Genomic DNA, 26,156 nt, shown 5'->3' on the forward strand with positions numbered 1-26,156 from the left:
GATTGACCCACCATTCCAGGTCACAGTGACGACTGTTGATCTTTGAAGGTGCTAGAACTTAATACTTGCCCTCAATTCCAGTGAACACGTGTAGCAAGAACAACTGACTTGTCCATGAAGGGTTTGGTGGAATGTTTTTTTTTTCTGGAGTAAACTATGAAAAGATGTGTTTGAATGGTGCATTAAGGCACAGTTCTCCCCTGAATCTGCTAAAAAGCCAAAGGCTCCAAAAAGTCACTAATTAAATATTCTGATGGATACAACTACCTGTGGATTCCTCACTCATTGAATTTTCCCCTGTGCCAGATTTCAACAGAAATTTTCTTCCTAGCTTCTGCACGTCGACGAGGACGTCACAATTGCCCACGCGACGCCGTCTGACGTCATACAGGCAATAAGAGGTCCTCGCCGACGTGCCGACGTCAGTTCCCCTTTTTCCGTGCCTTCTAACGATGGTTATTCTTCGAGGGAGCTACTGTTTCTACTCTGCATAGTTACAGTTACTGTTACTGTTTCTTTCTTCGAAAAGAAAGCATGTCTCAACGAAAGTCGGGTTTTAAGCCCTGCAGGGAGTGCGGAGGCAAAATGTCGGTGACAGACCCACATGTAGAATCTGCTTGTGGTGTCTCAGCTCCCACCACGACGTGGAGAAATGTGACTCCTGTCAACGGATGAACCCGAAGGCGTTGAAGGAGCGTGAGGCGAAACTCTTTTTGGTGAAATCCAAGAAGAGGGAGAAGCGGCATCGACGCAAGTCATCTTCTCCTAAGTCCCATCGGCGTCATCGTGACTCCCAGCATCATCGCGAATCTCGGCGCCGGTCGAGTAGGGAGCGGTCGCACTCGAGGTCGCCTTCGGTTCGATGCTGAAAGACATGGGAAGTTAGTCCCACCATCACTCCGCAGACGCCTCCTGCATCACCGGCTTCACCGGCTTCGCTGACGTCGCCTTTGAATCCACCATCTGTTTTTGAGGTTCCTCAATGTCAGGAGTTCTCATCGGCTTCTCAGACGCCGGGGCCGGCGCCGATGTCACCTCGAGCCCAGGCTCCGCAGTATCCGGCTTTCCTGGCCCCAGGTGCTGACAGTTCTGCATTTTTAAATGCGATGTTTGCCATTTTTTAACAGATGGCTCCAGGTGGTGGACCGGCTGGCCCTTCGGGACCATTGGCCTTCAATATGGGTGCTCCGGCTCCTTTACAACCGGCACCTTTCATGCCCTTCCTTCCAATGGGAGGTGTTGGCTCGGCGCCGGTTCCTATGGCGTCGACTTCACAGCCGGTGATGCTGAGTAGATCTGCTGGTCCGGCGCCGGAGAGTTCTCCTGTTCATCCTTTGCCTCATACGGCGCTGAAGAAGTCCACGGTGCTGATGGATCCGGTGTCAGATGGATCCGAGGATCGGCGTCAGGCATTGACGTCGGCTGACGCCCTGTCGACGCCAAGGATTGAAGCCAGGCTGTATTCAAGAAGGCTTGCTCTTCGCCTCCTTGAGGAGCAGGAGTATCAGAAGCAGGCCCTGGAGGAAGGAGAGATTGAAGAACCTCTGGGAGATCTCCAGGGTTTGGATACAGCAAGTGGCTTAGACACCTCTCCAGAATGGGACTTAACATCTCTTGGAGAATATACAGAGGAGGCTGCTTCATTCCATTCTGTAATAAGGAAAGCAGCTGACTTTTTGGACCTTCCCTTGCCGGTGTCTGAATCTAAGCCCAATATTTTAACGGAGCTTTTACATCCTGCTTCGACAGTTGCAGAGCCACTTCTGCCATTTAATGAGGCTCTGTTAGAACCAATTTTAGAGATCTGGAAGAAGCCGGTGTCATCTTCGGCCGTTAATAGATCAGTGGCATGCAGGTATTGTGTGGCTCCTGTGGATCCAGGCTTTTTGTCTGGGCACCCGACCCCAGAGAGCCTGGTGGTTCAGGCTTCATGTTCATCTCGGACTTCCCCAGGTTATTTTCCAGGGTGCCTTCAGACAGAGACTCAAAGAAAATGGACCAATCTTCCAAGAAGGCTTTCTCATCATGCAGTATGGCTCTCAAGTCTACTAATGCCACATGCATTTTGGGCAGATACATCTACGCCCTAATGGAAGAGATAAAGTTGTCCCATACGGAGGTGCCTCAGGAGGTGTTGAGTCTGGTCGAAGATGCTCAAGCTGCGGCAACCCAAGTGATCCAGTCGGGGCTGGACACTACTGATTCTGTGGCCAGGGCTATGGGCACTGCTGTTGGTACGAGGAGGCAGGCCTGGCTTTGTTCCTCTGGTTTTTCATCTGATGTCCAGTCAGCCCTGCTGGATCTTCCCTTCGATGGGGATAAACTTTTTGGATCCAAGGCGGACTCTGCCCTTGAGAGATTTAAGGAGAGTAGGGCCATAGCAAAGTCATTAGGCTTGCAGGCCTCCTCTTCTGCTTCTTCGAGACTGTTCAGAAGATTTAGGGGGTTTGGTTGTGGCTCATCCTCCTCCTTTCGAGGCAGATTTCAACAACAACCTGCCACTGCTCTCTCCTATAGATCATATAGGGGGAGGGTAGGGTCCGAACCAGAGGAGCCGCCCAGCAGCACTCTGCCTCTTCCTCTTCCTCTGGAGGGGTGCAGCATGGGAAGCAGCCTTAGTCTTCCACCAATTCCTTCACATACCACTCCTGTAGGGGGGAGGTTATTGAACTTTCTCCGCAAGTGGGAGGATATAACATCAGACTCCTGGGTCACCAGCATTGTGGGGAAATGCTATGCCCTTCCCTTTCGGGAGTTTCCACCCCCCATCCCGCCCCGCCCATCCTACTGTTCAGAAGACCATCTCCAGTAACCAGAACAGGAGGTTCTAGTCCTCTATTCAAAGGGTGCAGTGGAGTTGGTTCCAGAGCAGGAGAGGGGTCAGGGTTGTTACTCAAGATACTTCCTGATCCCCAAGAAGGATGGTCGGTTGAGGCCAATCCTGGACCTGAGGATTTTGAATTGGTTCCTCAAACAGGAAAAGTTCAAGAGGCAGACCTTGGCTCGGGTGCTTTTGGCGTTGAACGAAGAAGATTGGATGGTGTCTGTCGACTTGCAGGATGCTTACTTTCATATCCCGATACTCAAGTCGCACAGGAAGTATCTCCGGTTTGTGGTGGGACTGCAGCACTATCAGTTTGCGGTCCTTCCGTTTGGTCTTACTTCAGCACCTCGAGTCTTCACAAAGGTGATGGCGGTGGTTGCAGCAGAGTTCAGAAGAAAGGGGAAAGCGGTATTTCCTTACCTGGACAATTGGTTGATCAAAGCCAAGTCTCCGGAGCTCGTGCTGTGTCACCTGCAGTCGACAACCCAGTTGTTGTTCGACCTGGATTTTTCGGTGAACGTGCCCAAATCTCACCTGGAGCCCTCTCAGCGTCTCCTGTTCATAGGGGCAGTACTGGATACAACATTCAATCGCGCCTTTCCTCCGCCTCAGCGGATTCAGGACATTCAGGCGTTGGTTCCAATGTTTCAAAGTGGAGCGGTCATTCCAGTCCTCAAGGTCCTACGTCTGCTCGGTCTGTTTGCTTTTTGCATTCTGTTGGTAACTCACGCTCGCTGGCACATGAGGGCTCTTCAGTGCTGCTTCCAAAAGCAGTGGTCTCAACACAGAGGAGATCTCGAGGGATCGGTAAAGATCTCCAGGGACGCTGCTGTGGATCTAAGATGGTGGGTTGTGGACGGCAATCTTTCCCAAGGAAGGCTGTTCTCGCAACTTCCGCCGGTGACCACAGTAATAACGGATGCTTCCACTCTAGGGTGGGGAGCTCATCTAGGGGACCTGGAGGTCAAAGGTCATTGGTCTCCAGTAGAACAGATGTTTCACATAAATCTGTTAGAGTTGCGGGCAATACGTCTGGCTCTCAAGGCCTTCCTCCCTTCCATTTGCGGTCAGTCGGTTCAGGTCTTGAAGGACAATACTACCGTAATGTGGTATATAAACAAACAGGGAGGAGTAGGGTCGTACCTTCTCTGCAGACAAGCTCTGCGACTATGGTCCTGGGCAAAGGACCATCGGATTTGCTTGGTAGCAAACCATCTGGCCGGAGTCTTGAATGTGCGTGCGGACAGTCTCAGTCGGCACTTCTCGACCGATCACGAGTGGCGTCTTCATCCAGATCTAGTCCAGCAAATCTTCCAGATGTGGGGGATTCCTCGGGTAGAACTTTTTGCCACTCGGGAGAACTCGCACTGCCCGTTGTTCTGCAGCCTCCAGTATCCGGTGCAAGGAACATTGGGGGACGCGTTTCAGATGTCCTGGTGTGACCAGTTGCTTTACGCATTTCCCCCCATACCCTTGATTCCTCGGGTTCTGAGGAAAATTCGCCAAGACCGGGCCCAAGTCATCTTAATAGCTCCGGATTGGCCAAGGAGGGTATGGTATTCGGATCTTCTCCAACTCTCTCCTTGCCCCCCACTCCGTCTCCCTCACAGGGCAGACCTCCTCTCGCAATCGCAGGGGCAGGTTTTACACCCCCACCTCCAGAGCCTGCACCTTCATGCCTGGAGATTGAACAGGGCAATCTGAGTTCCTTTTCTCTCCTGCCTGAGGAAGTGGATGTTATTTTATCGGCCAGACGACACTCCACTAAATCTATCTACGCTAGCAGGTGGGCTAAATTTGTGAGTTGGTGTGGAGAGAGGCAAATTGATCCCTTACGTGCCCACTTATCAGATGTCTTGTCTTTTGCGTTGTCCCTGGCACAGAGGGGTTGTGCAGTGGCTACAGTCAAGGTCTATTTGTCGGCCCTGTCAGCCTTTCTGTGTCTTCCAGACCAACCTTCTTTATTTAAATCTCCTTTAGTATTAAGATTTTTGAAAGGTCTCATTAATAAGTTTCCTCCCACTCCTTTCATTATGCCTCAGTGGGATTTGAACCTAGTCTTAACGTTTCTTATGGGTTCACCTTTTGAACCCATGCATTCTTGCCCCATAAGGTTGTTGGTGTTGAAGACTGTTTTCCTTGTTGCAATCACTTCTGCTAGAAGAGTGAGTGAGCTGCAGGCTCTTTCTGTTAGGCCCCCGTATACATCCTTCTATGTAGATAAGCTTTCTTGCCGAAGGTTGTTTCACCTTTCCATATGGGTCAGACTATTACTCTCTCCTCTTTTTATCCTCCACTGCATCCTTCTAAAGAGGAAGAAAGACTACATTGTTTGGACCCGAGAAGAGCGCTGAGCTTCTTCATAGACAGAACGAAGCAGTTTAGATTGGAGGATCAACTCTTCATCGGGTACGTGGGAAAGAGGAGAGGAAGGGCAGTCCACAAGAGAACACTCTCCAGGTGGATCATTCTTTGCATTAAGCTGTGTTATTCTCTGGCAAAGAAAGAACCCCCTGATGGAATAAGAGCTCATTCCACCAGAGCTAAGTCAACCTCTTCGGCCTTGGCTAGGTGTGTTCCTGTGGTTGACTTCTGCAAGGCCGCAACTTGGTCGTCCCTCCACACTTTTGCAAAGCATTACTGCTTGGATTCGGAGGTTAGGAGGGAGGGCCATTTTGCACGGTCGGTGCTGCAGGATTTCTTGGTTTGACCATTTAGGCACCCTCCACCGAGTGCGGTACTGCTTTGGGACTCTATTCAATGAGTGAGGAATCCACAGGTAGTTGTATCCATCACAAGAACGAGTTACTTACCTTCGGTAACGCCTTTTCTGGTGGATACACTAGCTACCTGTGGATTCCTCACGGTCCCTCCCGCCTCCCCGTTGCTTGTCTGGTCTTACCAAGTTATCCTTGGGTGAGCTCCTCTTGGTAGTTTATGGCTTCCATATATAGTGTATATATTTATGTATATAAGTAAATATTTAAAAAAAAAAAAAAAAAGAGAAAAGAGTTTGTGAGATTCCTATACATAGTATGTATCTATATATATTTTTGCGTATTGACATTTTTGAGCTGATGTTTTTATCTATTTGGTATAATTAAATATTGTTGTATATTTGTTTCAATTGCCTTTTCGTCTCAGAGGCAAGTAAAAAATGTTGGTACTGACCTCGGCACATCGGCGAGGACCACTTATTGCCTGTATGACGTCAGACGGTGTCGCGTGGGCAATTGTGACGTCCTCGTCGACGTGCAGAAGCTAGGAAGAAAATTTCCGTTGAAAGCTGGCACAGGGGAAAATTCAATGAGTGAGGAATCCACAAGTAGCTAGTGTATCCACCAGAAAAGGCGTTACCGAAGGTAAGTAACTTGTTCTTCTAGTACTTTCATGGCTGTGAATGAAGTCTAATGCTTCCTAGGAGTTGACCCATTTTTTTCAAACTTTACTATGGGGACCTCTGTATTTTGTAAGAATTGCATTCAGCGTGCCATTGAAATTTTTTTGTCACAGGTATCCCCTTTATGCCATGAATCATATAACAAATGCCACGGCCAGAAGTTTGCCATTTATGCTTCATGAGTGTTTTGTCAAAAATGCTTCTAGTATGTTAGAGGTGGGATTTTTTTCAGGAATGTCTCCATTCCTCATGTATGTCATGAGTGCCTTCCCTTCGGTCATGGGTTACCCCCAATATGCCAGTACCACTCATAGTAACTAACTCACATTCGTACTCCCTCACCTTCACACTCTCATTCTAGCTCATACTTACACCTATTCACCCACATAAAAATACGGACACACTCATACACTCACTGACTGACTGACTCACTCCCACACTGATTTTCATGAATTGATTCTTGATCTCACTTGCAGACACTCAATTTTTACAGACACTAACACTTTTACACTACCTCTCCGTCACGCCCCATCTCTTACTCATTCTGCCTTACTGTACTACTCTTACTACCTCCCACAGTTCCTCATTCACCCCTCTCCCTCACTCCCCATCTCTCAAATACTCATTATCACTCATGACGAATGTCACTCACTCAGTCTACGTTACGCGCACTCACACGATCACACTCTAATGTTCACAAGCACAATCACACATACAATGAATCCAGCTCACTTAATTTCACTTGTTCTTTTTCACTCTCACTGATTCCCACTCACTTTCAATCAAGCACGATGACTCTCACACATACGCTTGCTCTCACACACACTATCTCGTCTCTCACACTCTCATTCTGTCCTAGTTTCACTCACTGATTCTCATTGACACAGACTCATAAAGACAATCAAGCACATACCCACTCTTACTCTTTCATATTTCTCCTCTCTCTCATTCCTCTCACTCACTCATTTTAACTCATTCATCCTCATACTAGCTCTCACACACGCTACAGCACTCATCACTGCTGTTCTGTCTGGATTCTCTCCAGGCACATGTATGCACTGCTGTGTGACATGAGAGTCTAATTTTGGTAGATATTCTGTACTGCCGGAAGTATGCACATTATGGCGGTCATTCTGACCGTGGCGGTCGGCGGTCGCCGCCCGCCAAGCGGTTCCCGCCGAAAGACCGCGGCGGCCATTCTGGCTTTCCCGCGGGGCCGGCGGGCGACCCCCAGAAGACCGCCGGCCGGCCGGCCCAGCGGGAAAGCCCCTACAACAATGAAGCCGGCTCGGAATGGAGCCGGCGGAGTTGCAGGGGTGCGACGGGTGCAGTGGCACCCGTCGCGATTTTCACTGTCTGCTTCACTGCCCATGCCAGTGGCATGGGCAGTGCAGGGCCCCCAGGGGCCCCACGGCACCCGTTCCCGCCATCCTGGTTCTGGCGGTGGACACCGCCAGAAACAGGCTGGCGGGAAGGCGGTCGGAATCCCCATGGCGGTGCTGCAAGCAGCTCCGCCATGGCGGATACCCTGGGCCAGCGGGAAACCGGCGGGAAACCGCCGGCTCCCCTTTTCTGACCGCGGCTTTACCGCCGTGGTCAGAATCGCCCAGGAAGCACCGCCAGCCTGTTGGCGGTGCTTCCGCCGCCCTCCGCCATGGCGGTCATGGACCGCCAGGGTCAGAATGACCCCCTATGTGTGCTAAATAAAATGCATTATGCCTGAGGGCACAATAGTTGATTTACCACCCTCACTCATGCACAGTCCAGCCATCCACCTACAAAGTGTTGTGTTCTTAAAGAGCGCCTTGTAAATGGGTTGTGGCTCAGCTCATTCAGCCCCTCCTCTTCTCGTGAGCCTAAAGAGACAATGGAGCCAACATGTACACTGGCAGCATTCCTAAAAACAAGAGAGTCATCCTTTCATGAACTGCTGATTGCAAAGGGCAGTGTGGACATAAACACGGGGAAATATGTGGTGGCTTACAAGTGACAGGGCTGCATCCAGATTTACCTTTTGACGAGCTACCTCTGTCAGGCTGTACTAGTGGGAGTTTTTGTGAATTCCCTAACCATGCATTTACTTATTCACAAGTGTATGCATATGTGTGACCTTTTTTGTGATAGGCCCAATGTATTAAGTGTGCAAGCCTTTTGTGCGCTGTTGTGATTATAATTAAGGAACATACCTCTGACGTCAATATTCAGACTGAGCTTCTTATGCATAGTACGAATTTGGCAATCCGTAAAACAACTAATGGAGGGCAATGACCACAGCATTAACTCAAGGGTGGGAGATAATTTGATAGCTTAAAAATATATGACAAAATCGGTGATTCTGCTTTGAATACTAAACTATTACATACACATTCCCGGATATACAATACAAAGATGACACGTCTTTCCTGTGTACCATTTTTCAGGAAATCTAAGGACCAGATGTAAGTCAGACTCTGGTTGAGTATTTACGGTTTCAAGTTTCATCTCAGGGGGTGATCCTCAAAATGAATTATGAATTTGAGGAAATGGTACCATGCTTTGGCTAGTGCTAGCTCTATTAAAACTATGTAAGTTCCCTATACCAGGCAGAGGATATCGTTTATAGCGGTGGATGGTATTAATAGGCATGAGGGGTGTTGCTCTACCATTGAAGGAGGAGTAAGAGAAGGGGAAAGAACGAACACAGGAGCATCTTGACTCATGACTGGGCCCTTGTGAGGCTAGACTGCTAGCATTATTATTTTTTGTTATAGAGTTCAAATGTGCATGTAGCAGGCTCACCCTCAAGGACCAGGCTAGTCATATGATGTCAGGGTCGTGGGTGAGGCTTCTTCTTGAGTCACTGGAAAAGTTTACCTTGGGGCACTTACGGTGATACTCCAGGGCAGAGTTACAGCATCCTAAGGCCAAGGCCAAGGCCAAAAACGACAACATGGTGCTATGGAGAGCAGATCACAAGACAACTTAGCATTACCCAGGGCTGCCCTTGGCAGGCAAATAACCCCAATCACTTCCTCCTTTGAGCTCTCTGACCACTTAGACCACCTGGATATAGCATATCCTCTCCACTAAGCTCACCAGAGCTTTACATTGATGGTCATCATGAACGGTCACTGACTGTGTGAAGACCAGGCCTCACAGGGGCTTTACATTTGCATTCCTCAAGGGCATTTGAACCTCAATGCAAAGAACTCACTTTGCGGTCGCGAGGAGCCCAAAACCTCTGTATCACCAGCATTTCTTCTGCAGTAGTTCACACTGATGCTAGCCAAGGGTTCTTGACATGGGTGCATCTCTTGGGGATGAACCCCTTCATATAATTCCTCTCCCTACCCTTGCCCACTGTAAAAGCATAAGCACTGTGCTTAAAGGTACATTGGGTTAAGGTTTCACGTTTAAAATTCAACCCCCTAAAACATTCAAAGAACTACTTCGGGAAGGGAATTTGACTGTAGAAAAGGGCAATTGCTTTATTCTCACTTACATCTTTGCAGAAGAACAAATGAAACTTTTATACAAACTTGTGCTACTGAACTGCAAAGAACATCCTGGGCCTTTCTACTTTCATATTGTTAAGAAATGCCTTTTTCCATAGGTACGCTTTTCCCCCTGACATCTCTGTATCTTTTAGATTGCTTATTGTAGGCTGCTGGCGGCTACCCCAACGACGTCGTTCTTATTCAGATGAGAACGGTAGCAATACATGCATTCTTCTAGCAACAGAACTCATGCTTTCTATATATAGGCGAAGATACAAATTCACTGAAGACATGGCATTCACTCTGCACACATTGAGCCTCATTCATAAGGAACTGAAGCATCAGCTCCAATGCTCCAGTTTCCTTGCGTCACCCTGCGCTCCCCTAACGACACCATGGTAGCTCTGTATTTAATACAATGCGCCATGGTGCTCATTAACACAACTGTGTAAAACATTTTGATCCAGTTGTGGCGCTTTGCTAGACTAGCGCCAAAAATGTTGACGCTAGTCCAGCAAAGCTTGGGGAAGCCTATTGGAAACAACCTAGTGTAAGTTTAATGCCTGCCCTGGCCCAGGGTTAAAAAATGATGCTAAAATGGGGCCGTGAAATCTTGTATATTTCACTGCGTAATTTTTTGAGCCTCCCTGCAGGGGAACACCTCCCTTGCATACATTATACCTGGCGCAGGTATAATGTGGCCAAGGTTTTACAAACTGGCGCAATGGTGACATGTCAGTTTGTAAATACGACGTGGGGCGGGGGACTGTTTTGCACCACCATAGCGTAAAATAAAAAAATTACGCTGGGCAAGGGGCTTGTGAATGAGCCCTTTTATTCTGCATTTTACTATTAAATTCAAGACACTGAAGACTGGATTTCCCTTTTGAGCAGTTTCAATAATCGCTAAATTACTTTTAATGTAGATTTGCATAATTAAAAAGTGCTATTCTGTTTCAAATGTCCATTTCATGAAGGATTCTTCATAAATTCAAATTGAAAAAATAGTTTAGTAATTCAGGAAATTATTTAATTTTCAAAAAAGATTTAATTCTGAATGTAAAAGTTGTGCTCCTTCTTCTCTCTTTTGACTTCAGATAAGCCTTCCGTCAACATCTTGCCATCGACGCCAGTTCCACAGGAAGGTCAGACGTTAACGTTGACTTGTGAATCTAAAGGGAAACCACGGTTAGTATATATGTATAAGGAGAAATGCTTTCGGTTACTTTTCTTTGTCTGTTGTGTGAAAGAATATGTTCAGTCGCGCATAAGCGTGTGCAACTATTTTTTAACGCAATCTCATGTGTGTCCCGATTATTGGTATTCGTGTAGTCCATGTAATTTGTTTCTTTATCCTTTTAATGTATCTTCATCTTTTGGGAAATTGGTTCAAGCGAAAAACATCTTGCGGAAACCACAAAGCAAGATGTGTCCCACAGATGCAATTGGTATAAACATTAACCGTATTACTTTAGGAACTGTACGGCCATAACATTGAGTTAGCGGCGTGAATGATTTTTGCACTTGACGTCATACCCCGCACACAGTCTTCCCAATGGCTACCACCCAAGCAGGATTCTTGCAACATCTGCAATCCTTGCAACAATTACACTTTTAATTTCCATAAAATATTTTACAGTTTTGCGCACCCCAGTTTAGGCACTGAGTACACATTGAGCTCACCAACTGTAACTCTCATGACGCGTGACTTCATTAACTTTCTGAGGAAGGTTGGCCTTTTACTTTTCGCGACAGACTCATGCTGTTTTTTACTCAACTTTCTGGGAAGAATTCCAGCTGTGAAATGTTCAGCTGAATGCTTCAACCTCCAGGGAGTGCAAACTTCATCAACCACTATTTACATATTTAGACAAATTACAATTACACTTGTTCATAGCCACGCATCCTGTTGAGAATGTGCTACCAGTATGCCTTGTCGGAACCATGCTGACTTTCCTGACAACCTCACTTCTTAAATGCTTATGATGTGCAGTAATGATCAGGGGCAATGATCCATCCACAACTATCAAAGATAAAATATGGCGCTTACATTTGAGAAATGAGGCTCTTGTATTCCCAAGTGAGGTTTTTCTCATAAACGAACAAAAAGGTATTCCCAAAATATTTTTTCACAGAAAAGAAAGCGAACATTAACAATTTACGTTTCTTTAAATATAACCCAATCCCTCTACTCTATAACCATTCTATAATGTTTGACTACGTGATAAAAGCTTACTTTAAAGGTTTTCACCAGTTTGTCCCTTTCCCTGAATAAACTACTGCATAGTAGCTTGTTGCGTACTGAAATACCAGAAAGCAGCCTGGAAACGAAGGTGTGCGAAGTTGAGGTCTAAGGAGGCATCGGGTGCCCTTATCTCTGGCTTCATAGCTGCTGCGACTAAACCGCTGGGTAATGTCTCTAGAGACCATTTGAGTAGAGGTCAAACTCCCTTGTTTCAGTCTGGGAGCTGCCCGGTGCAGCCTTTGTTCAGCTTGGTGTCTCACTCCATTCTCCTTCCCCCTACCTTGTCCCTCTCTGAAAAGCCTTGTGGCTTCGGAGTATAGCTGCTGTAGATATTATGGGGAGGGGGACTTAAGAGCCCAGGACTCCTCTTTACTCTCACTTCCTCCATGCACCTTGTGGCCCTCACTAACCACATACGTGCTGTCTTGGCAGTGGAATGAAATAAGCCAGCTTGTCAACATTAGTATATCCACTGACTAGTTCAACTGTCGATTCTGATTGGACCGTTATCTACTATATAACCCGACTGCAATCCAGTGTCATGAATTCAGAGTTGGTAGTGGAATTTGTTTCATCCCTTAAGATGCTCATTAAATGAACAATGGGTTAAAAAGCAAATACTTCTTCTGCATCTTGCAAAAATGTGTGGCTGTGAGCTTTGTGCAACTGAGCGAACTTGCAAAAGACATTTATGAGGTAAAAGATCGGAGCTAGGAACAAGTGCGTTGACAGACGTTATTATGATGATGAGACCATTGTCTGAGGAAGTGAGTGATCAAGACATTTGAGCATCATAAGTGGTAGAGACTAAGCCTAACAGAGCAGAGAAAATATGGCTCAACTGAGAAGAAAAGAGAGGGCTTTAGGATGAGTTGAACAGAGAGGGCTGAGGACATTGAAGTGACTACTGAGACAAAGGCTGAAGAGCTTGAGCAAGGAAATGGAGAAACCCATCCAATAGTGAGGGAAGGACCAAATATAATATAATAATAAGACTAGGAGATGGAGGGAGGGTGAGGAATGACAAGATTAGGGTGCAGTAGAGAGTGAATTACCGCACAACCGAATGACACACCCAAGGTCTGGACAACCACATTTAAAAAACAATCGAGGACACACTATTAAATCTAGAAGTCTCGCTGCCTCAGATCATGGTACATTGGGCTGGCTGGCCCCATTCCTTAACTCCACTCTGTTAGAAATGGGGTTTTTGGTTGGCAGTCAGGTTACCCTCTGTCCAAGCAAGAACCCTCACTCTAGTCAGGGTAAGTCACACACAATCCAAATTATCCTGTGCCCACCCTCTGGTAGCTTGGCACGAGCAGTCAGGCTCAACTTAGAAGGCAATGTGTAAAGTATTTGTGCAATAAATCATACAATAACACCATATAGCACCACGAAAAATACACCACACAATGTTTAGAAAAATATAGAATATTTATCTGGATATTTGTAGATCAACACAATAAAAGATGCAATAAGAATTTGTAGAAATATCACTGAAAAGTGATATAAAGGGGGTCATTCTGACCCTGGCGGTCATGGACCTCCAGGGACAACGACCGCGGAAGCACCACCAACAGGTTGGCGGTGCTTCCTGGCCAATTCTGACCGCGGCGGTAAAGCCATGGGAATTCCGACCAGCAGACACTGAAAATCGCGACGGGTGCCACTGCACCCGTCGCACCCCAGCAACTCCGCCGGCTCCATTCGGAGACGGCTTCATCGTTGCTGGGTCTTTCCCGCTGGGCGGGCGGGCGGCCTTTTGGCGGTCGCCCGCCCGCCCAGCGGGAAAGTCAGAATGACCGCCGCAGTCATTTGACCGCGGTGCGGTCTTCTGGCGGGGGAACTTTGGCGGGCGGCCTCCGCCGCCCGCCGAAGTTGGAATGACCCCCAAAGTGTCTTAAGTCTTTAAAAAGCAAACAAAGTCTCTTTCAAGCACAAAGTTCCTGGTTTGGAGGGCTGAAGAGGAGGAGATGCATGGAAAAATGGTGTGTGCGTCGGTTTCGCCCCTTCACACACGGACTTGCGTCGTTATTTTTCACGCGGGGAGACGTGCGTAGTTCTGCGGGAAGAAAAATGGTGTGTGCGTCGGTTTTGCCCCTTCACACATGGACTTGCGTCGTTATTTTTCACTCGGGGAAGACGTGCGTCGTTTTCAGGCATGCGGGCCGACTCCTTCTATGGTTTGTGGGATTAACAGATGTCCCAGGGTCTGTGCGTGGATTCCTCGGCTTGTTATCCGGCTGCGCGTCGTTCCGGGAGGCTGTGCATGGAATTTTCTTTCTCACGGCAGGCATCGCGTCTATTTCCTCTCTGGAAGTCGGGCGGCGTTGTCCATGCGAGGCCGTGCATCTAAGTTCCGGTCGCACCGTAGGCGTCGCGTCGAGCGGCGTCTTTCTGGATCGACGTGCGGCGATTTTCTCACTGCGGAGCAAGCTGTGCGTCAAATTTTTCGGTGCACGAGGAGTCCAAATGAAAAAGAGAAGTCTTTTTGGTCCTGAGACTTCAGGGAACAGTAGGCAAGCTCTATCCAAGCCCTTGGAGAGCACTTTTGCAGCCAGACAAGAGTTCAGCAAGACAGCAGGCCAACAGCAAGGCAGCTGTCCTTTGTAGAAAGCAGACAGGTGAGTCCTTTGAGCAGCCAGGCAGTTCTTCTTGGCAGGATTCAGGTTCTGGTTCAGGTTTCTTCTCCAGCAAGTGTCTGAGGTGATAGGGCAGAGGCCCTGTTTTATACCCAAATGTGCCTTTGAAGTGGGGGAGACTTCAAAGTGTGGCTAAGAAGTGCACCAGGTCCCCTTTCAGTTCAATCCTGTCTGCCAGGGTCCCAGTAGGGGGTGTGGCAGTCCTCTGTGTGAGGGCAGGCCCTCCACCCTCCCAGCCCAGGAAGACCCATTCAAAATGCAGATGTATGCAAGTGAGGCTGAGTACCCTGTGTTTGGGGTGTGTCTGAGTGAATGCACAAGGAGCTGTCAACTAAACCTAGCCAGACGTGGATTGTAAGGCACAGAAAGATTTAAGTGCAAAGAAATGCTCACTTTCTAAAAGTGGCATTTCTAGAATAGTAATATTAAATCCGACTTCCCCAGTCAGCAGGATTTTGTATTACCATTCTGGCCATACTAAATATGACCTTCCTTGCTCCTTTCAGATGAGCAGCTGCCACCTCAACAATGTATGAGGGCAGCCCCAATGTTAGCCTATGAAGGGAGCAGGCCTCACAGTAGTGTTTAGGAGTTTTACACTACCAGGACACATAAAGTACACAGGTACATGTCCTGCCTTTTACCCACACAGCACCTTGCTCTAAGGGTTACCTAGGGCACACATTAGGGGTGACTTATATGTAGAAAAAGGGGAGTTTTAGGCTTGGCAAGTACTTTTAAATGCCAAGTCGAAGTGTCAGTGAAACTGCACACACAGGCCTTGCATTGGCAGGCCTGAGAAAAGGGGAAGTGGCTACTTAAGTGGGTGGCACAACCAGTGCTGCAGGCCCACTAGTAGCATTTAATCTACAGGCCCTAGGCACATACAGTGCACATTACTAGGGACTTATAGGTAAATTAAATAGTCCAATTGGGTATGATCCAATGTTACCATGTTTATAGGGAGAGAGCATATGCACTTTAGCACTGGTTAGCAGTGGTAAAGTGCGCAGAGTCTAGAAACCAGCAAAAATGAGGTCAGAAAAAGAGAAGGAGGAAGGCAAAAAGTCTGGGGATAACCCTGCAGAAGGGCCATTTCCAACACACTCCATATTGCCATTAATTACCCATGGTTATCCAGAATCAAGACTAATTCTATCTAGAAGGTTCCTGCCGCCACCCTGCTTCCCTCTGTCACCCAGTTTTGGCATAGCAGATTAGTCCTGGGCCTTTCCCTTTCTCCCTAAAGGCTACTGCCATTTTACAGGATTCTGCCTACATCCCCTTCTCTCCAACCAATCAGTATTATAGTTTCAAAAGTGCACTCACCCCCTGTCAGGGTAGCTTACCCCGCTATATGGTCCAGATGAAAAAAAAGTTATGACCATATATATATATATATATATATATATATATATATATATATATATATATATATGTATATATATATATATATATATATATATATATATATACATATACATACATATGTATACTGCAAGATGAAGGATCACAAGAAAACAACAGCCAGCCAGGGCAAAAATCTGGATCCAAAAGGATGCAATGAGTCACAAGAACAGATGATCTCACCAAAGAACAAAAATATATTTCTAATACAACGTTTTAGCTTCTGCCTTCCTCAGGCAGTACAACATGGTTGCTGCACAGCTGACTCTGCTGGATTTTCAGAAAGCATCATGAGTGAAGATTTCAATTGGAATGTGGAGTCAATGCAGTCCTGAGAACTCTTCAGATATGCAGAAATCAAGTGGTATTGTCAGTGATGTTCAGTCCAACTGGATGCAGTGATTTTAAATGGTACATCCAGAAATTGTCTCTGATGTCCAGTAGTTCTTCCTTTAAAACATGTTCCTCAGGGAAATTCTGGCCTGATGAATGCCCCAGACCTTCCAGCTCTTAGTGCGGGCAGAAACATGTTGGTCCCTTTCTTTTAGACTCCTTGAGTCATCATTCTCAATGGAGTCCCTACCCTGGTTTTATGCTTACCTACGAACACCTACATTAAAAATACCCAGCAAAATAGGTGATTTGTAAGGTAATTTTATTATTCACCAATTCTTTACCTGGATCCCTTGTATTATCCAGCTAGATCTAATTTCAGCACTCCCTCTGCAGTTCTTTTAACAACGAGGTTGAGTCCGCCCAGGTAGTATCATCTTACCTGGGAGGGGCTAGGTGGTCATATGATGAAGCATAACACTATAATGTGTGTGAGACCACCTAGTCCGTAAAGGGAACTCCCTCCAAGGTACAGCCACTCTTCACACCCTTTCCTTGCCTGGAGAATAGGCGCCTAACTAGCGCTTCCTGAACAGGGCCTAATAGTCCAGTTCGAATCAGCATCACCCCACACTTTTTGTGTGTGTATGATATGCCACAGCAAAACATGTAGTGCAATGCCAGAACAATAATTGGAAAACAATGAGATACTATGGCATAGACATGATCACTCCAAATGAACGTGATAGCAATTGGACTCAAAAATCAAGACGTCTTGAATCCTGATACATTATCAGGCTGCAGACAAAGGTGCCACATGGAATGAACAATGGTGAAGAATTGTTTGTGCAATTCTAATAAAAAGCTACTTAGTGGGACATTAGGCAGATAAAACAAGTGGACACTTTTTAGGCAGAAGGGATGTTAATCAGACAAATGAGGCCTTGTAGACACAAAACCTGGGTAGAAACATCCAGTATATAATGTTTTTGGTAAATGGTATGTATTAATGTTAATTGTTAGCAACAGGAATTGGTTGAATGTGGGAGAAATGTAGGGGCATATTGATATGAAAAAGAGGTACTAGACCAATACCGCACTACCTTTGAAATCATCATACCTATTACCATGAGAGATATCAGTAGACACGTCACCACTAAGGTTATTGGTATTAGAATATACAAAATTATAGAAATTACAGATGAATACGACCGGCTGGGTATTGACATCAATAATAGTACAATGCAGTCTCCAACTTGTATTCAAAATGTGGATTAACAGTACATGAAATGTAAATGAATGATTTTGAAGGATAAGAACTACATCTTCCATAATACTTCTAAATGGACACAAATTGGAGGAAGTATGTAAGGTGATTAAAGACGGGACTCACCAACAGTGAGAAAGACCCTGTGAGATCGAAACACATCAGTAGTGCAATTGTATGACTGAATAAATTAAAATATCAGCAATTTCAGGGAGCACAGCATCTCATTTGTAAAGTATTAGACAAAGGCGTTTGGTAAAGCCCCTCCGCCTGCACCTACTGTTGAGCATGCCAAAAAACAGACTGAATTGCAAAACAAATAGAAAAAGTATACATATGTGTGTGTGTGTATATATATATATTTAGAAATGGGGGAAATGGGATTTCTGGTTAGCTAGGGAATGCACCTAAGACAGGCAAAACCCACCCACTCTAGTCAGGGAAAAAGAGTTACACGTCCAAGATAACCCCTGCTCACCCCCTTGGTAGCTTGGCACAAGCAGTCAGGCCTAACCCGGAGGCAATGTTTAAAGGGTTTGCACAACACACACAACACACGTGACGCAATATATATGTACACCACAAGTAAACACAACTCTGAGCTATGTAAAAATAAACTGTATTGCACAAAGCATTATTAGACCAAACATTACATGTCAGTAATACCCTGCTACCTTAGCAGTTGTCAGAACGTTACACAGGTTACTAATACTCTGCAACACAAGCAGTTGTCAGGAATCACATTACAACCCAAATGCACTTGTCATAGAAATATCATAAATGCCCATAGCAGGACAATTATAACATATGGCAAGTCAGAAAACCATATTAGTGTGTTGTGCCCATAACACGAACATTAGCAAACATATATGAAACACCTCATAAAAATAGGCAGGTTAACATATAAACCATGAATGTCCACATAAGGAAAATATGACAAATGTATGGCCTTTAAAAGTACATGGTTTTATGATGAAAGGCACTCACAGTGTCAAGAAGAACAAAATGGGCCCCCCAGCGATCCGTGCTCTCACTTTGAGGGCCACTCCAATGCTTGGGGGAGGAGGGGGCGACATGCACCCCCTCTGGTTTTATAATGGGCCCTTTCTGGGGCCCATGATCTCTGGGGGCCCCCCATGCTGCATGTGGCCTTCCAGAGGGGGGCAAAGCCAGGAAACAACAAGTGGGGCCACAGATGGGGGCATCACCGACTCTCGCGGGGGCCCTCTAGGGAGACCTGTGGGGTTGGGGGGCCACAACCAAGGCTTCTGCCCCACCCACGCTCAGAAGATCACTCGATGCTTCATTGGGGCCGGGGGAGACTCCGATGAGGCTTCCTCCCCCCCGCATGTACACAAAAGAGGCTCCGGTGGGGCAGGGAGCTTCTGATGAGGCTTCCTTCCCACCCAATGTCTCCTGCTTCCAACCGGCCTGCCGGGGCCGCAGTGGTGTGCAGGCACCAAAGTAGCGCACTTTGCCCCGGGGGCACGGTAGGAGCGCGCTCACTCCTCTTACTCAATTAATGGTGCCCAGGGGGTCCTTATTACAGTGTATCACTTGCACTTAGCAGTGAATTCTGCTGCAGGAAAGCACTTCTGAGCGCTAGGGGACAATAAAGCAAGGTGCTCTCCAATTGCTCGCTATAGGAAGAAGCAGAGGGCATGCCAGGCGCTAAAGCAAATATGGAGAAGCGCTCCTCATGCGCTTCAGACTGTTGCAGGGGCCAGGGGCCACAACACCCTGCCCCTGCGGGCCAAAGACAAGGAAGCACAGGTGGCAATGCCCAGCAGTAGGCCAGTGCAAGGGGGATGCAGGCAGTTTCCTACAGTGACCAAGCAGGTCACAGGTCAGCACAGCAGCAGCAGTCCATGGTGGTTCCTGGTAAGTCCTTCCAGCATTGTGTGTTCAGTTCCAGGATGTCTCCTCATTGTGGGGAAAACTCCCCTGTACTTATACTCAGTTTTACAGTGTGTTTACAAAGAAAGGGGAGAGGAGGTTCCAGCCAGTTACAGCTAGTTCTGGGAGTGCCCCCTCTCTCCTCCAGCACAGGCTCCAAACATCAGTCAGGGGTAAACAACCCTATTGTGTGAGCAAGGGCACACCCTTTACAAATGCAGGTGTGCCCCGCCTCTCCCTTCTCACAGATCAGGAAGACTATTTAGTATGCATATGCAACTCTGTGACACCTCCACTCTCCCTGTGTACAGGCTGTCTGAAAAGTATGCACAAAGCCCAACTGTCACTTTTCCCAGACGTGGATTGGAGTCAAGCTGCAAAACACCAGAGTTATGAGCACAGAAAAATGCTCACTCTCTAGAAGTAATTACTTTCTGTAATAGTAATAAAAAATTCCACTCACACCAGTAAGCAGCATTTCTCACTACCATTATAACCATACCAGAAATGCCTACGATACCCCTCATAATTCAGACAAAATCCCCTACGCATAAGACAGGGCATTTCCAATGCAATCCTATGAGAAGGCACCACTCACAGCAGTGAGAAACCAAAGAGGCTGTTTGTCACTACCAGGACAGGCCACGCTACTAGGCACATGTCCTGCCTTCTACATACATATCACCCTGTCCATAGGGCTAACTAAGGCCTACCTTAAGGGTGACTTACATGTAGTAAAAGGGGATTTCTAGGCGTGACAAGTAAATGTAGATGCCAGGTCCCTGTGGTAGAAAACTGTGCATGCAGGCCCTGCGCTAGCAGGCCTGAGACAGGTTTGAAAGGCTACTGCAGTGGGTGGTGCAAGTAGCGCTGCAGGCCCACTAGTAGCATTTAATTTACAGGCCCTGGGTATACAGATACCACTTAAAAAGGGAATTATAGGTCAATTAAATATGCCACTTAGGTATAAGCCAATCATACCAAGTTTACAAGGGAGAGCACATGCACTTTAGCACTGATTAGCAGGGGTAAAGTGCCCAGAGTCATAACATCAACCAAAAAGGATCAGAAAAATAAGGATGAAAAGGCAAAAAGTTTGGGGAATGACCCTGTAAAAAGAGCCTTTGGCTGTGCATGGTGGGAGTTGGCCACAGGGCCTGACCTATGGCCAGCTCTGCAGTCAACCCTCACATATACACCCAACCCAAGCTAAGCATGGCCTTCTCCCATGCACAGCATGGGGTTAGATGCAGTGGGTGTTTTTTTCAATTTCTCACTGGATCCACAGATCCACAGTGGATTTACACACGGGGCCACACTGAGCACCAAGGTGGATCCACAGAACAGCAGATTGGACAACAAAATGGAAAATTCTTTGCCCTTGGACCCCTTTATGTGTCTTGTGGGGTCGGTGCACCTCTATCCTGACCCCTTACATGTTTTTGCACTGTTCTTTTACCACCCCCAGCCAATGCCACAAGCAAAATGGCGGACACAACTTTTCTATAAAGTTGCGGCCAGCCTATCAGGGCCTTGCTTTTCCCCAGTCTCTGCGGATCCACCGTGGATGGATCCGTTGAGGATCAGTGTCCCTATAAAGCTGTATTTTTTAACCTTAACTAACTCCAAAATTCCTGGATGGATTTACACTAAGTTAGAAAAAGCATCCTTTAAGGACCAAGATCTAGATTTCTGACAAATTTTGTGTATTTCCGTTCAGTGATTTAGTCTGTAGTGATGTTCAAAATTTGAAAAATCCCATAGACATCAGTGTTTTGAGACCCCCTTTTTTTCTAGGCCCCCGCTTGATGGATCACCCCAAAACTTTCAAAACAGAAGCTAACCTGAGTGTTGTATTCATTTTGAAGTTTGTGAAGATTACTCAAATGACGCCAGAGTTATTGACAAAACAGAGAACGCTCTGTCTATGGGAAAAAATGGTCTAATATATATATATATATATAACCTAGTGTCGGTCACCACCAGGTAGTCAAAGTTAGGTGAGTCTTCACAAAATTTTCAAAACTTATACTTTGGTGCGTTCAACTGCTGTCTTGAAAGTTTTGTGGTGATCTGTGAAATGGGGGCCATATTCTGTGTCTATGGGGATTTCACATCCTTTAGACATGATACAGCCCAAACCGCTGAACGTAACTACAACAAATCTGGCAGGAAGCTTTAGTCCAAAAGACTGTGCTTTTTGTGATTTGGTGTAAATCCCTAAAGTAGTTTCTGAGATACTAGAGTTAAAAAAATATAGATATCTAGCACCCCGGATTCAGATTTGCGCATTCAGGGAGTAGAAATGTCCTTTTTTTTGCCCTGGTCACCCCAAACCATTTCAACAGATACTGGTGGTTACTGGCTCATGGCTGTACCCTTGACACCGCTAACAAGTCCCAGGCCTAGTGCTCTGTGTATAGTAGATATACAAATTAGACTAATTATAAATGGCAGAAGAAACCTGTAGGAAAATGGGTTATTGGTAAGGGCAGGTAAGTACCTACACTTAGCAATAGGCCACTAACCTCCACTTAGGTCCAGTTAGGTCTCAGTAAATTAAAACTAGCTCAACCCTTGGTAGCTTGACAACGAGCAACAAGGCTTAACTTAGGAGACAAAGTGTAAAGCATTCAAATATCACAAAACAGTAATTAAATAAAACACAGGAAACAGTTTAAAAATCAGAAATCAATTTATAAAAATAGGAAATATTTTTAGCTTTAAAATGACACCAAAACGAATAAAATCAGAGAAGGGGAACCAGAGGTATGATTTTTTAAAGAAATAATGCTTTCTAGCGCATAGAAACAAAAAGCGCCAATCTGGTCATCTGGTGGCACCTCGACCGGGGCAAAGTCAAAGTTTAAGGCCGACCGCGATGTAAGCCCGGCTCTGCTACAGCCCACGGGAGGCCTCGGTCAAAAATTTACCTTAGGACTTAGTCATTTTTCTAGAGATTTTCTTCAGCGGGATGAACCTGCCAGTCCAATCTGACCTCCTGGAACTCTACCTTCGGACTTAGTCGTTTTTTCGAGGTGAAAATCCTTCGACCGGGGTAAACCTGGATCTTATTTTATTGAGACCTAACTGGAGCTAGTGGGGGTTGGTGGCCTATTGCTAAGTGTAGGTACTTACCTGCCCTTACCAATAATCCACTTTCCAACCTGGGGGAAAAGCAAGGCCCTGATTGGCTGCCCGCACCCTGACAGAAAACTTCTGGCTGCCATTTTGTTGCCTTATCGGCTCAGGGGTGGGAAAAGAATAGTGAAAAACACATAAGGGGTCAGGATATGGGTATCCTGACCCCATAGGGCACATAGAGGGGTCAAGCAAATCTGTCCAATTATTTTTGTTTTCCATCTGATTTGTGGATCCTTGGATCCAGGGTGGATCCACGGATCCTGGATTCAAATATCCACCTGTGGATCCACAAATCCAGAGAAAACATTGAAAAAATAAACACCCACTGCATTCAAATTCATGCTGTGCACGGCCTTTGGTCGTCCGCAGCCTAGGTTTGGGTGCATGCAGGAGGGTTGGCCTCCCTGTGGCCAACCCCAGCCAGGCATGGCCGAAGGCCATGTACGGCGCTGCTTATATTTATGTCTGTGCGAAATTCACTGAAAAAACCCAAGGTTACAGTGACGTTATAGTTAGGTTCTGAATTTACTTGCACAAAACCTTAGATATTCAGCAGTTATAATTATGGTTAACTCAAGCAACTATAACTTGCGCCCTAAGGTAACTATATCTTGCACATTTGCCTTGCACAACTAATTACTCCACATAATAAATCATTGATGACACCTTCTATAGCATCATTGAATATTATTACTGCAACATTTGCAATAAAATTATTTATGTGAAAACTGTGCATTGCGGGAGTGCAAGTTTTAGTTACTTGAGTTGTTTCAAGATGGTCAGGGTCACCACATCAAAAGAGACCCACAAACAACATTATATAAGTGAAACCAGTAGCCAGGCTTAAATGCAATTATCATAGTCAATAAAGCAAAAAACATTGTCAACAATATATTGTCAATAACGCATTAAAAAGAACATAAAGTGTCTGGACTTGTCTGTTTTTTGTACACTTTTGGCCACATAAAATACTACCATACAACCAACCACTAGATGTAATTACACTTCTCTGCCGTAGGAAAAATGTTCCAGCCTTGTAAATGCTTTTCAAATAATGGTGAAAATCCTGTGGGTCATGGATTCTAAGACCCCAGAAACTTAGGGTAACTTTGGAAAGTAGCTTCTGGGCAGGGTTGCTTTATCTCCTGCAGACTGCCACAGCACCCTTTAGGTTTTTTGGTGGTGCCTTTGCCATCCCTTGGGCCCCGACAGGCAGAGAAAATTATTAAAATTAAGCCCAGGTGGACCTTACGATGTATTTTCTCTGAGAAGCAGGGTATCTTAGATAAATGGCTTTGGCCACACTGTTTATTTGTACACATGTCCTTGCACCACATGTCTTTTTCTTTCTCTTTTGTTTTTTAAATAGGGTGCCTCAGACCCACCAGGACATCCCAAAAAGTATTTTATTCAGGTTAGTGCAGCGCAGGGAGCCCACTCCTGCGCTGCCCAGCTGGCTCCCTCCCTGACCAGTACTGTTCATTGCCAGCACAAAAGATGGCTATTGGATTCTCCCTGCCCACTCCATGAAGGCATGGTGTATACTTTGCAGTGGTTGCCCTGCTACCCCCACACACGAGGAGTGGGAGATGAGCCCAGTACCATTGTTGAGAGTGCTGCGGTGGTCCCCATAATATTCCCTCGCTGGCATGAAGGTGAAGTCCCAGGCCTCATCCTTCAGTTGTTCACTGCAGTCCCAGGGTTGGGGTCCTTGGCTCCTTCTTGACATACACCACCATGGAGGATGGTGTCCCCATGCCTCATGGAGCTATTGGAGAGGGGCTCATGCACATTCCATCCCAAGCTTTTTAAAATTAATTAATGAGACTTGCGCTGCCACTTGGGCCCTGCCCACTCCAGGGTTAAAGTGAAGGATTTTGTTAGAGCGCCACACACTCAACTTCTTGCTGGGGAGTCAAAGGTCAAATCCTTTAAAAGGCCAAAACTAGGGTCCCTTGGGTTGATTTGGTTGTTTCAGGTTGTTTTACTCTTGGTGGCACACTCCGGTTACCAGGGACATTTTCAGCAGGCCTCCAAGCCTAAAAAGGGTTGCAATCTGCAGGAGCTGGTTTCACTGATCCTATGCCATGCCCTACACAGACCCCATGGCCTTCTGGCCATTTTGTAGGACACCCAGGGAGGAGCAGTGTGTCCATGTTGTCCCCCCATTTTGCCATGAGAGTATGTAAAGGGATCAGCAATATTAGCTTCTGGCAAGACCCACTAGTCCTGGGTTCAGCTGTAGACAGTGTCCTTGGTCCATTAGAGAATCAGGGGTCCTGCCCTTCCAGCTTTCCATGTTGTTGCCGCAGTCGCAGTCTGGGTCTAGGGGCTTGCACTATTTCTTTCCTCGTGCAATAGTTTATACATGGGTAAAGTTTCAGATGCCAGGCACCCTTAGCCAATCCTCGGATACCACATCATCCCTCCACCTCTTTCCCAACCCCACTGCACATCATTCTGGGCCCATGCGAGATGGTACTGTCAAGAGATATCTGTTCATATCTTCTCTGGGTGCCTCAGCTCCACTCCTAGTTAACATCACTGCCAGATACTTTCCCACCAAATTTTAAAAAGGATCCGCTTCCTGTGATGGCTCTGTATGCCTGGGCTTCCTTCTTTGTTTAGTGGGTGTGAGCTGTCACATGCCTGGGACAGTGTGACAGCTAATTAATAGATGCAGATTTTCTTTCCCACCCTCTCCTCAGGAGCTGAGGAAAGCACTTTTAATTGCTCCATTTTTGTGTGGAAGCCTTTGTTCCCTCTGTTGGGAATCAGAGTAATTAGCTTGACCCGGTAGTGTACCAAAAGGCTTGGGTTCTGAATCTGAGCTGAGCCAGAAAAATATGACAACTGTGGATGACCCATAAGGTATACACGCAGGGTTTTGGGACCCATGTATTCATGTTTGGCGCACGTGTTCCACTTCACTTTGATATCTTACCGGACTTTGTAGGCTTAAGGGAATCAAAACTGAACTTTAAGGCAGATTTCCATCATGTGTATAATACAGTTACACTGCAGATGAACAAGTAAACCTAACTGACTATACCCATCAGTGGCTACTAATATTTTAAGACCGATCCCAGATCAACATCTAAGCTTGCTGAGTCCCTTCTGTGCCAGGCTGCACACAATGGAAGTCATACATTTGCAGCCTCACGCGCACACACACCAGTGCACATGTGTTCACGTGTAACCAGCCAAGTGCCTCTTTCCCTAGCTGTGTTGCAGCATCCTTATCTTAAAATGTGGACACTGGCGGTAGACATGCACAGTCTGTTTACTATGTGAATACTATGGGTGAGACACAAGTAGTGAGACTCACCCACAGTAAAAATTCCAAAGCCAGGTGATCAAAAAGCAAAAACATCTGGGCACACTAAATGGGCATCATCCATTTGCAACAAGATCTGTTTATCTTTGAACTTTACTCTGCTGAGTACAGCTGCAATTTCATATTCTACAATGGCCTCTTCACCAGTTATGCCAATGTAAATAACATCTGCCAAACAAAAT

At 46.3% G+C, this 26,156-nt stretch overlaps 1 protein-coding gene across 2 annotated transcripts in view; it reads left to right on the forward strand.

Moving 5' to 3' along the window:
• The window catches only part of CADM2 (cell adhesion molecule 2), a 1,888,160-nt gene that overhangs the window by 1,553,257 nt on the left and 308,747 nt on the right, over window positions 1–26,156 (forward strand). For both annotated transcript variants that reach the window (XM_069204145.1, XM_069204144.1), the window contains exon 7: window positions 10,798–10,888. In XM_069204145.1, the coding sequence (XP_069060246.1) occupies window positions 10,798–10,888 (91 nt within the window). The remainder of the gene's footprint in view (window positions 1–10,797; window positions 10,889–26,156) is intronic.

Source organism: Pleurodeles waltl, chromosome 8 (assembly GCF_031143425.1).
Source record: "Pleurodeles waltl isolate 20211129_DDA chromosome 8, aPleWal1.hap1.20221129, whole genome shotgun sequence".
Classification (NCBI taxonomy): Eukaryota; Metazoa; Chordata; class Amphibia; order Caudata; family Salamandridae; genus Pleurodeles; species Pleurodeles waltl.